This window comes from Carlito syrichta, unplaced genomic scaffold (genome assembly GCF_000164805.1).
Source record: "Carlito syrichta isolate Samal-C Ts95f unplaced genomic scaffold, Tarsius_syrichta-2.0.1 Scaffold130404, whole genome shotgun sequence".
Classification (NCBI taxonomy): Eukaryota; Metazoa; Chordata; class Mammalia; order Primates; family Tarsiidae; genus Carlito; species Carlito syrichta.
Window position 1 is genome coordinate 29,476 of NW_007074500.1, and position 10,952 is coordinate 40,427.

Genomic DNA, 10,952 nt, shown 5'->3' on the forward strand with positions numbered 1-10,952 from the left:
AAAAAAAAAAAAAAAAAAAGTGTTCAGTGGTGCTTAGTGCCTGTCATGTGGTTATGTGACATGAATGAGGCTCCTATTGAGGTGAGTAACCAGGCTGAGAAAGAGACACCCAGGGCCTGTGTGGAGTTTGAAGCCCAGACAGTTTCTCCCCAGGAGGTAGAAGGTAGGCAGATTAGTCACAGAGTCCTAGCAGTGACAGTTGAAGGTGCCACCAGGTCTACCCTCATTGTCCAACAAGACTAGAAGAAGAATGAGAATTCTAGCCAAGTGCAGTGGCTCTTGCCTGTAATCCCAGCACCTTGGGAGGCCGAGACAAGAGAATTACCTGAGCCCAGGGGTTCAAGACCAGCTTGGGCAACTTGGCGAGACATCGTCTCTACAATTAAAAAAAAAAAAATAGCTGGGCATGGTGGTACTCGCCTGTAGTTCAAGCTACTTGGAAGACTGAGGAGGAAGGATTGTCTGAGCCCAGCAGGTCAAGATTGCGGTGGTCATTGCACTTCAGCCTAGGTGACAGAATGAGACAACTCCAACTCAAAAAAAAAAAAAGAGAATTCTGAGTTGAGCTTCCTCCTGTGTTCTGCTGATAAATGTTTCTCAAGCATCTATAATGTGCTAGGGTGAGTGCAGAGGAGAGCAGGCTGACAGAACAGGTGAACCCAGAGGTTGGGGTGTCTACTTGTGAATGTGATGAATGCCATGTGGAAACTTGTAATGGAAGAGGGACAAGAAACAGGAAGTGGGGAGTCAGGGGACCATCAAGTAGAGTCCCTAAAGATATGGAAAGAGTGAAGAGAGCCAGGTACAGTAGCATGCACCTGTTGTTCCAGCTACTCTGGAGGCTGACTGGAAGGATCGCTTGAGGGAGACACCATCTCAAAAAAAAAAAAAAAAGCCAAGGCCAGGTGAGGTGGCTCATGCCTATGACCCAGCACTTTGGGAGGCTGAGGAGGGAGGATCTCTTGAGGCCAGGAGTTCATGACCAGCCTGGGCAACATATGAGACCTTGTATTTACAACAAAATTTAAAAATTAGCCAGGCCTGGTGGCATATGCCTATAGTCCTGGCTACTCAGGAGGCTGAGACAGAAGGATCATCTTAGCCCAGGAACTTGAGGCTGCAGTGAACCAGGATTGTGCCACTGCTCTTGAGCCTGGGTGACATAGTAAGACCCTGACTCAAGCCGGGCTCGGTGGTTCAGCCTGTAGGCCCATGCCTTTGGGAGGCTGAGGTGAGTGGATTGCCTGAGCCTGCGGGTTCTAGACCCACCTAGGCAACTTGGCGAGACCTCATCTCTACAATAAATCAAAAAACTAGCCGGGCATGGTAGCGTCTGCCTGTAGTTCCAGCTACTTGGAAGGCTGAGGCGGAAGGATCGCCGGAGCCCAGCAGGTCGAGGCTGCGGTGGCCGGGAGCGGCTACTGCACTCCAGTCTGGGCAACTGAGTGAGACTCCAACTCAAAAAAAAAGACCCTGACTCAAAAAAAAAAAGCCAAAACTAAGAGTGGAAGAAAAGCGTTCTAGGCCAAGGACAGCAAGTGCAAAAGCCTGTGCGGAGATGAGCTTGGTGTGTTTTTGTTGCCTTAGGAGTGGATGAGGGGGAGGGGAATCTCAAAGACCGAGTGGAGGAGTTTGAGTTTTTTTCTGGGTGTGAAAACCCTTTGGAAGGTTCTAGGCCATGAGGGACATTGTCCTCCAAGCATGGGTCTCAGTGATCAGAGGATTTGGGAGCATGTGTGTCCAGGGGCAAGTGGTCTGCAAAAAATGTCAGGGTCTGTATCTGTCAACCCTAATTCCCTGACTCCCTCACCAAACTGGGTGCGGAGTCAGCCAGGTCCTCCCTCCAGGAACAGTCAGACGGTGGGGACACATTCGTCCAGCACAGTGACAGGGCCGCAGCAAGGGCTCACAGGATATAAGGGACCTGCCTGGCCTGTCCCTTCTCAGCTACATTGAAGCCAATCCACGTTCATTTATGGTTCTGTATACGCAGCTGGGTTTTCAACCTGCTTGGCGTTCTGGGCAAGTGGGCCACCCTGGCCGGCCCTGTGTGAGGTTTGTACTCAGCTGGAGAGAAGCTAGCTGAGCAGTGACCATGGAGGGCGCACCTGACACCTGACGGGCTTGCAGGTCGAGAGAGAGCAGTGAGGCACATGAGGAATAGAGCTGGCCCTCCCAGTCCGTGCCTGGGGCCCTCCTGACCACGCTCACCTGCTCCCTTCCCTCTGCCCAGGGGCCTGTGAAGCCTCCCTGGCTTGCTCCACCTGCCACGTGTATGTGAGCCAGGACCACGTGGACCTGCTGCCACCTCCCGAGGAGAGGTGAGTGGCAGCCCCTCTGCGCCTCCCCACCTTGGCCTGCTGCCTGCCCGCCCCGCCCCTCGGCCACCTGCGCCACTGCCGACACTGCCCTTGTCACCCAGGGAGGACGACATGCTGGACATGGCCCCCCTGCTCCAGGAGAACTCACGGCTGGGCTGCCAGATCGTGCTGACCCCGGAGCTGGAAGGAGCAGAGTTCACCCTGCCCAAGATCACCAGGAACTTCTATGTGGATGGCCACGTCCCCAAGCCCCACTGACACCGGCGGCTGGGCCGCCTGATCACATGGCCCCAAGACCAGGACTGAAGGAACAGCGGGGCCCTGCTCAGGGCCTGGGCAGGCCGAGAGACGCCGGAAGCCCGCAGGACAGAGCCCCCACTTGGGAAAGGCCTGGCGTCCAGGCTCTGGGGGAACAGGTCCCTGCTTGGGCGACCCCCCAAGCCCCTGAGGCTGGGGCCGCGTAGGGGTGGGCTCGGGTGGGAGCCGCAATAAAGCTGTCTCCACTCGCGCATGCCGAGTGTCCTTGGGGGACGGCGCTCGGGTGTTCGGGTCCACACCCGCAGCTGCTGGGGCGCTCCCCTCCCACGAGCCGCGACGGGGCCGCTAGGGGGCGGAGGCCTGGGACCCCCCAGCCTTCGAGGGTGAGGGCCAGAGTGGCCAGGCCCCGCCCTCGCAGCTGCGGAGGGATTCGGAGCGTGTAGGCCGCCTCGGCCTGGAGGGGCGCGCAGGTGACCTAAGAGCCCAGCAAGGACAGGAGGCCAGCTGCCCGCCCAGGTGCAGCTCGTTGCACCCTCGCCAGCTGGGGCTCATCGGCGGGGCCCGTGAGTTCCGGGGAGCTGTGCTGGGGCGCAATGGAGGTAGCGCCGGTCCCGGACTCGATGCTACCGGAACTCCTGGCGCCGCGCTGTCTGGACCCGGCTCGGCCCCTGGGATGCCCCGCCCAGCAAGAGCCCGCGACGCCTGGATGCCGCAGGCCCAGCAGGAGGTCGGTAAGGCCAGGCCCTGACCCTGCACCGGCCTTGACCAAGGGTCACGACCTCTAGTTCCTGGGGCTGTCCAGGGTGGCGATGATAGTTACTGCTACTTACAAAGAGGAGGTTCTGGTCCTCAGGGACACTAGGGTCATCTGGGGATCAGAGGTCCCGCAATTCCATGTCTCTGATTCCCATGTAGGCACCACCTAGGGTCGTCCAGGGGTATGTAGGGTAGCCCGATAATAATGATAACATGGCCGGACTCGGTGGCTCAGCCTGTAATCCCAGCACTTTAGGGGCCAAGGCGAGTGGATTGCCTGAGCCCGCGGGTTCGAGACCCACCTGAGCAACTTGGAGAGACCTCATCTCTACAATTAAAAAAAGGAAAAAAACTAGCCGAGCGTGGTAGCCCGCGCCTGTAGTTCCGGCTACTTGGAAGGCTGAGGCGGAAGGATTGCTGGAGCCCAGCATATCGAGCCTGCGGTGGCCAGGAGCGTGCCACTGCACTCCAGTCTGGGTGACAGAGTGAGACTCCAACTCAAAAAAATAAAAGATAATGATAACAGAATCTTAACAGCAAACCAGCTGGGTGGGGTGGCGTGCACCTGTGGCCCCAACTACTCAGGAGGTTGAGGGGGGAGGCTCGCTTGAGCCTGGGCGGTCAAGGCTGCACTCAGCTTGGGAGCAGCAAGCTGAGTAGGGACCGTGGAGGGTGCATCCGGTGGGTGTGCAGGTCGGGAGGGAGCCATGAGGCACATGGGGAACAGAGCTGGCCCTCCCAGTTCATGGCAAGGGGAGCTGTGATCGGGCCACTGCACTCCAGACTGAGACAGCGAGACCCTGTCTCTATAAACAAAAGCCAACAAACAAAATCAGCAAACCGTTTCTCCGTAGAGTAACTGGAGACTTGAACTCCTGACTCAGTCACCAGGGCAGTGCTCCCCTGGGTGAACTGCCGGGTGGATTAACTGGTAATCGATGTAGAGGGCTGAGAATGGCATTGGGGGTGCACACAGTAGGCTCATTGTGTTTGCAATTAACTTGGTAACTTTTAAACCTTCACTCTGAGCCCCAGGTGGGCGTGTCACCTGCCCGAGGGCACGCAAGCCTGCTGGACCCAGAGTACCCAGGAAAGGGAGTGACCCACTGCCCCTTTTCCCTAGGTCCCTCTGGCCTGTGTGCCAGGGCTCAGTCGCTGCCCTGCGCTTCCTCCAAGAGACGGCAGAGGGGCTGGCCCAGCCCCCTGCCCAGGACACCCAAGCCCTGGGGCTCTGCCAGGGGTCAATGGCTCTGAGGACTCAGGGCCCCCTGCCGCTGGACAGGGATTCCAAGAACATGCTGGCCCCGATCAGCCTGGAGCCCAGGGGGACTCTCCCAGCCCCACCCCAGAGAAGGCTTCGGAAGCAGCTAAACCCCCGCCGGGGCGCCGAGAGAGTGGACCCCAGGTTTAAGGGGGTGACTCTGCAGTTTCAGATCAAGCCAGACTCCAGCCTCCAGATGGTCGCCACATACAGGTAGGGGTGGCCAGGGTGGGCGCCCTGTAGAAAAGGAACAGCGAGAGCCCAGTGGTGGGGGACAGGGGCACTTCCAGACATCTGCCTGGGACTCCACCTGGGCCGCATGTTACAGATGGCCCGGGCTGTGATGGGGCCTCGGCCTGGTGCTGGAACCAGCCCTGCCATGCTCCTGAATCAGTCACTCCCACCTCCAGGGTGAGACCCGGTCTCTGTCTGACTCAGGCCTGGCCCTGCTGCTGCTGCCTTTCGTCAGTAATGACAATGACAGCGAGAGGTTACAGGCAGCACTTGACACGTATGGGCTTCAAAGCCCATTTTGCAGGTGAAGACTTTGAGGCACAGAGAGGGAGCTCACTTGACCAGGGTCACACAGCCAAGGCCTGAGGGATTTGAGATTTGAACAAGGCCGGCTAGCCCAGGCTTCCTGCCTTTTCAAGTAAGATTAATTACTATTATAATTACTAATGAGGCTGGGTGCAGTGGCTCACGCCCGTCATCCCAGCACTTTGAGAGGCTGAGGCCAAAAGTTCCAGACCAGCCTGGGCAACATAGCAACACCCTGTTTCTACCAAAAAAAACAAAAACAAAAACAAACAGACGTGGTGACACGCTCCTGTGGTTCCAGCTACTCAGTAGGCCGAGCTCAGGAGGTCAAGGCTGCAGTGAGCTATGATCACACCACTGCATTCTAGCTTGGGTGACGGAGCAAGACTCCATCCCCCTAAAAAAAAGAGAAGTCTGGCTAATGAGAGACAAAGCCAGGCCTTCAGACATCAGATGCCTCCCTGGAGGATGTGTGGTATATTCAGAGTCGGTCTTCATTTTGGGGGGCTGTCGGGGGCAAGATACAGCCCCCCAATGCTGACGCCTTACCTACCCACCAGCCTGGCCTGCAGTGGCCACTCTCCGGGACCCCCTGCGGGCCCTGCTGGGGGCCCTGAGGCCCACCCTGGAGGCAGCGAGGCCCACGTGGGAGGCAGTGAGGCCCTTGGTGAGTCCTGAAGACTTGAGAGCTAATAATATTTTGGGAGGCCAATTTCCTGTCTTCCCTGTCTTTCTCCCTGCCCCCCTTCCCTATCCCGCTTCCCCATTTAGACCGTCCGGGAGGAGTCCCAGCGCCCCCCTCCTCTCAGGCTGAGTCACCCCCACCCCCGGCTTCCTCCTCTGCCGGGCTCTGCCATCTGTCTGCCTTCCTGGCTTCCAGTGCCTGAGCTCTGGCAACACCCAGGGCTGGCCCAGAGCCAGGTGGAGGCTTCACAGAGCCCCCCACAAACTGTTGCACCCCACACAGGCCTCCTGGGCTCACACACTCAGCCTCTGACCTTTGCCCTGGATCCTTAGGGGCCCGGCGCTGTGCCTCCTGCAGGACCCAGAGGACCCCACTCTGGAGAGATGCTGAAGATGGGACCCCTCTCTGCAACGCCTGTGGGATCAGGTCCTCGAATGAAGGAGGGAATTGGGGTGGGGGTCCCCACGTGAGGGCATGCTTCACCAGCATGGTGCATGGGAAAAACAAAACACTTTTCTCTTGGGGAAGGTAGTTTCCTCATGGTGGTTTGGGGCCCCTGCTGCATTCTGAATGGCAGTTTCTTGTTCCCCCCTCGCCCCAGATACAAGAAATATGGCACCCGCTGCTCCGGCTGCTGGCTAGTGCCCAGAAAAAGTGTCCAGCCCAAGAGGCTCTGTGGCAGATGCGGAGTGTCCCTGGACCCTCACCAGAGCCCAGCTCCGGAAAGTTTAGCTGTTCTTCTTCCTGCCGAGTCGGTTCTGCCTCAGTTTCACCGGGGGGAGGATGGACAGAAGCTCTCCTAGGCGGGGAAGCAGCCGGCCTGCCTCCTCCCCAGCCCCGCCCCTTTCAGGGATCCCAGGGAAGGACCAGGCCTTAGGCCCAGATCACCAGCCCCTGCTCTACTGAGCCCCCTCAGAAAACCACGTAGGAGTCATTAACATGCTGTCAATTGCAGGAACAATAAAGCGCAGAGATACTCAGAGCAGTGTGAATTGGGGAGCCCCCTCGAGTGCCCCTCCCAGCCTGGGAAGGTGGGGCAGATGTTTCCTCACTGGGATTGTGAGGGGTGCATGCTTACACACACACACGCACGCACACCACGGTCATGTATGCAGGCGGGGAGACAGGCACATTCACCATGTCGTCCTGCGCAGGGAAACAGTCTCCACCCACAGAGGTAGTCAGCACACACAGAAAGACACACAAGATGGACGCGTGTGGAAGACAGACATGCTTCTCAGACAAACACATCGACAGACACGCATGTGCTGACACCCACCTGAGACACAGATGCGCAGACCACACCCAAGACAGACGGGTGTAAATGACACAGTGGCAACAGAGACACACGCCATCAGGCCCTTCGTGTCATCCCCACGCCCGCCTGCAGACTGTCACTGCCCACTGTGTCCCCTGGCCCCATTCAAGATTCCCTGAACCCGGCCAGAGGGTGCCCCCCAGCTAGAAGCCAGAAGCAGGCCCTGTACAGGCAGGATACACAGGCCACAAGCGCTCACTGGGAGGGAGGGGGAAGGGATGTCAGGGATGGGTGGGAGGCAACTAGGGCTTCAGGGGGCCACAAAGCCGCATGCCCCTGCGCCACCCTCCTTGCCTCCCGGTGGCCTTGAGGGGAGAGGCCTGCCATCTTCAGCCCTCAGATAGCTAAATCATTCGGTCCCACCCTTCCTCCACTTCTCCCCGTGACTGCCATCTTCTCATGACTTGGGGAGGTCCAGCCCCAACTTCACCTCTTCAGAGAAACCATCCTTGACCACACATTCTTTTTTTTCTTCTTCATTCTTTGAGATGGAGTCTCATTCTGTTGCTCAGGCTGGAGTGCAGTGGCACACTCAGGGCTACCGCAGCCTCGACCTGCTGGGCTCAGACAATCCTTCCATCTCAACTTTCCAAGTAGCTGTAACTAACTACAGGTGCGTGCCACCATGCCTGGCTAATTTTCTGATTTATTGTAGAAACAAGGTCTTGCCATGTTATCCAGGCGGGTCTCAAACCCCTGGACTCAAGTAATCCTCTTGCCTTGACCTCCCAAAGTGCTGGGATAACAGACCTAAGTCACCATGCCTAGCCTGACCACACATTCTAAAATTAACACCCCTAAGGCTGGGCACAGTGGCGCATGCCTGTATTCCCAGCACTTTGGGAGGCTGAGGCAGGAGGGTCACTTGAGCCTAGGAGTTCAAGGTCAGCTTGGGCAATATAGCAAGATCCCCTTCTCTACAAAAAAGTGAAAAATTAGCTAGGTGGGGTGGCACACACTTGTGGTCCCAGCACTTTGGGCGGCTGAGGCAGGAGGATTGCTTGTGGCCAGGAGTTCCAGGCCAGTCTGGGCAACAAAGTGAAACTCTGTTTCTACAAAATAAATTAAGCATCCCGCTGGCCGGGCATGGTGGCTCACACCCATAATCCCAGCACTTTGGGAGGCCGAGGTGAGAGGGTTGCCTAAGTCCACGGGTTCGAGACCAGCCTGGGCAACTTGGCAAGACCTCATCTCTACAGTTTAAAAAAAATAGCTGGGTGTGGTGACGCACGCCTGTAGTTCCAGCTACTTGGAAGGCTGAGGCAGGAAGATTGCTTGAACCCAGCAGGTTGAGGCTGCGGTGGCTGTGAGCGTGCTACTGCACTGCAGCCTGGGCGACAGAATGAGACTCCAACTCAAAAAATAATAATAAAAATAAACATTTCCACTCACCCCCTCCCCATGTCAGCCTCCTTACTGGTCCCCCCTTAGAACCTACCAGAATCTTCACTCCTTTATCTGACTTGTGGTTATGTTAGTCACATCCATGTCCCCCACTGGACCATGACGACTTGGACCTGCGGTCACCACGTCAGCATCCTCGCCCATGGCAGCCCTCCCCAGTGCCCAGCATAGAGAAGACCTTGGGGGTACACACTGAATGCGTGAAGTTTTCGGGCTGTGTCTGCAAACTCATTGCTTGCTATTTTGATTCTACTTATTTTTTTCTTAGAGACAGAATCTGTCACCCAGGCTGGGGTGCTGGGGTGCAGGGGCACAGACATTTCTCACAGCAGCCTCTACCCCCTGGGCTCAAGCGATCCTCTTTCCTCAGCCTCCCAAGTAGCTGGGATGAGCCTGGCTATTTTTTTTATTTTTTTCTAGAGATGGGGTCTTGTTATGTTACCCAGGCTGGTCTCAGACTTCCGGCCTCAAATGATACTCCCATCTCATCTGGGAGTATAGGCATGAGCCACCGCACTCGGCTCACGGCTGTTTTTACCCATTTATTCAATATTTGCTGGGCAACTATGTGTGCCAGACCCCAGTGACACTCAGTGGTAAATAGAACAAAGATCTCTGCTCTGGAAGGGCCGGTGTCCTAGGGAGACAGTCAAAAAATTTTCAGTGAAGCCGGGCTCGGTGGCTCAGCCTGTCATCCCACGCCTTTGGGAGGCTGAGGAGTGGGTTGCCTGAGCCCACGGGTTCAAGACCCGCCTGGGCAGCAAGACCTCATCTCTACAATAAGTCAAAAAATCAGCCGGGCGTGGTTGCGTGCACCTGTAGTTCCGGCTACTGGAAGGATGGCCAGAGCCCAGCAGGTCGAGGCTGAGGTGGCCGGCAGCGGCCACTGCGCTCCAGTCTGGGCGACAGAGTGAGACTCCAACTCAAAAAAAAAAAAAAATTCAGTGAAGAGTCTGATAGGATGTTAGGTTGTGATCTGGACTACAGAGGAAAATCAAAATCAAGTATGAGAGGAGAAAAGCGAGTGGGCTGGGGGCCCCTAACTGTGGGACTGAAGGAGAGCATGACTGCCAGGTGACATTTGCATGGAGATGTGAGGACAAGATGCTACCTCTGGGACAGTTGGAGGCCACACTCCAGGCAGAAGGAACCCCAAGAGCAAAGGCCCTATGGCAGGTGGGAATCTGTGGGTTTCAGGAAACCTCAAGGCTGGACACGGGGCTTCACACCTGTAATCCCAGCACTTTGGGAGGCTGAGGTGGTTGTGCACACCAGCTATGCGGGAAGCTGAGGCCAGAGGATCGTTTGAGCCCAGGAGCTTGAAACCAGCCAGAGCTACGTAGCAAGACCTCAAGCTACAGAAAAATAAAAAAATTAGCTGGTGTGCACCTGTAGTACCAGCTACTCGGGAGGCCGAGGAGGGAGGATCACCTGGGCCCAGGAGGTGGAGGCTGCAGTTGCAGTGAGCTGTGACTGTACACCTGCACTTAAGCCTGGGTAACACAGCGAGACTCTGGCTCAAAAAAATAAAAGAGGCCAGGCGGAGTGGCTCAAGCCTGTAATCCCGGCACTTTGGAAGGTGGAAGTGAGAGGATTGCCTGAGCCCACGGGTTCAAGAAAAGCCTGGGTAACTTGGCAAGACCTCGTTACTACAGTAAATCAAAAATTAGCTGGGTGTGGTGGCATGTGCCTGTAGTTCCAACTACTTGGAAGGCTGAGGTGGAAGGATCACCTGAACCCAGCAGGTTGAGTCTGTGGTGGCCATGAGTGTGCCACTGCACTCCAGCCTGGGTGACAGAGTGAGACTCCAACTCAAAATAAATAAATGAAATGAAAAAGAAAAAAATCCCCAAAAAAGGCCAGTGGGAGGGGAGAAGGACCATTAAGGGGGGCAGGGACAGGCAGAAAAGATGAGGTGACAGGTGGGCAGTGGAGGCTGCACCTCACCCGTGCCTGATGCCTTTTGTACCTGGCAGCCAGCCCCCAACCGCCAGCACTCCTGCCATTTCTGTCATCTCATCTATGCTCGTTAAAAATCGGCTTGGGGCTCAGCGCTTCCTTCTCAAGGGCTCTGTGTTCCTGCCTCTAGGGAGGAGGGGGAGGGAGGAGGCTGGGGGGAGCCCAGCTGTTCTGCCTTCTGCTGTTGGGGGTGAGGCGATGGGTGCTGTGTGGGGGGGGTTGCAGCTGATACCCTGTGTGTCTGTTCTGAATCACGACGGACTGAGGCAGGTTGGGGGTAAACTGAGGCGCTGTGGGTGGACACAGGATGGAGGAGGCTTTGAGGGAAGGACAGGGTTGCACCCTTTATTTATTTATTTATTTAATTTTATTTTTTGAGTTGAAGTCTCACTCTGTTGCCCAGACTGGAGTGCAGTGGCCACTTCTGGCCACCGCAGCCTCGACCTGCTG

At 56.6% G+C, this 10,952-nt stretch overlaps 2 protein-coding genes across 2 annotated transcripts in view; both read left to right on the top strand.

Annotated features, from left to right (window-relative positions):
• The window catches only part of FDX1L (ferredoxin 1 like), a 7,931-nt gene extending 5,101 nt beyond the window's left edge, over positions 1-2,830 (top strand). Inside the window, exons 4-5 of the mRNA XM_008048989.1 lie at positions 2,234-2,321; positions 2,423-2,830. Of these exons, the coding sequence (XP_008047180.1) occupies positions 2,234-2,321; positions 2,423-2,579 (245 nt within the window). The 3' untranslated portion in view covers positions 2,580-2,830. The remainder of the gene's footprint in view (positions 1-2,233; positions 2,322-2,422) is intronic.
• Positions 2,831-3,172: 342 nt separating this feature from the next.
• ZGLP1 (zinc finger, GATA-like protein 1) lies at positions 3,173-6,624 on the top strand. Its single transcript, XM_021708005.1, has 5 exons — positions 3,173-3,306; positions 4,417-4,809; positions 5,697-5,803; positions 6,154-6,247; positions 6,423-6,624. The coding sequence occupies exons 1-5, from the start codon at positions 3,173-3,175 to the stop codon at positions 6,622-6,624; spliced, it is 930 nt and encodes a 309-aa protein (XP_021563680.1).
• The last annotated feature ends 4,328 nt before the right edge of the window (positions 6,625-10,952 follow it).

Coding starts and splice junctions, on each gene's coding strand:
- ZGLP1 (XM_021708005.1), top strand. CDS start 3,173: ATGGAGGTAGCGCCGGTCCCGGACTCGATGCTACCGGAACTCCTGGCG. Junction 4,810..5,696: donor CAGATGGTCGCCACATACAG/GTAGGGGTGGCC, acceptor CCTACCCACCAG/CCTGGCCTGCAGTGGCCACT. Junction 6,248..6,422: donor TGCAACGCCTGTGGGATCAG/GTCCTCGAATGA, acceptor CCCTCGCCCCAG/ATACAAGAAATATGGCACCC.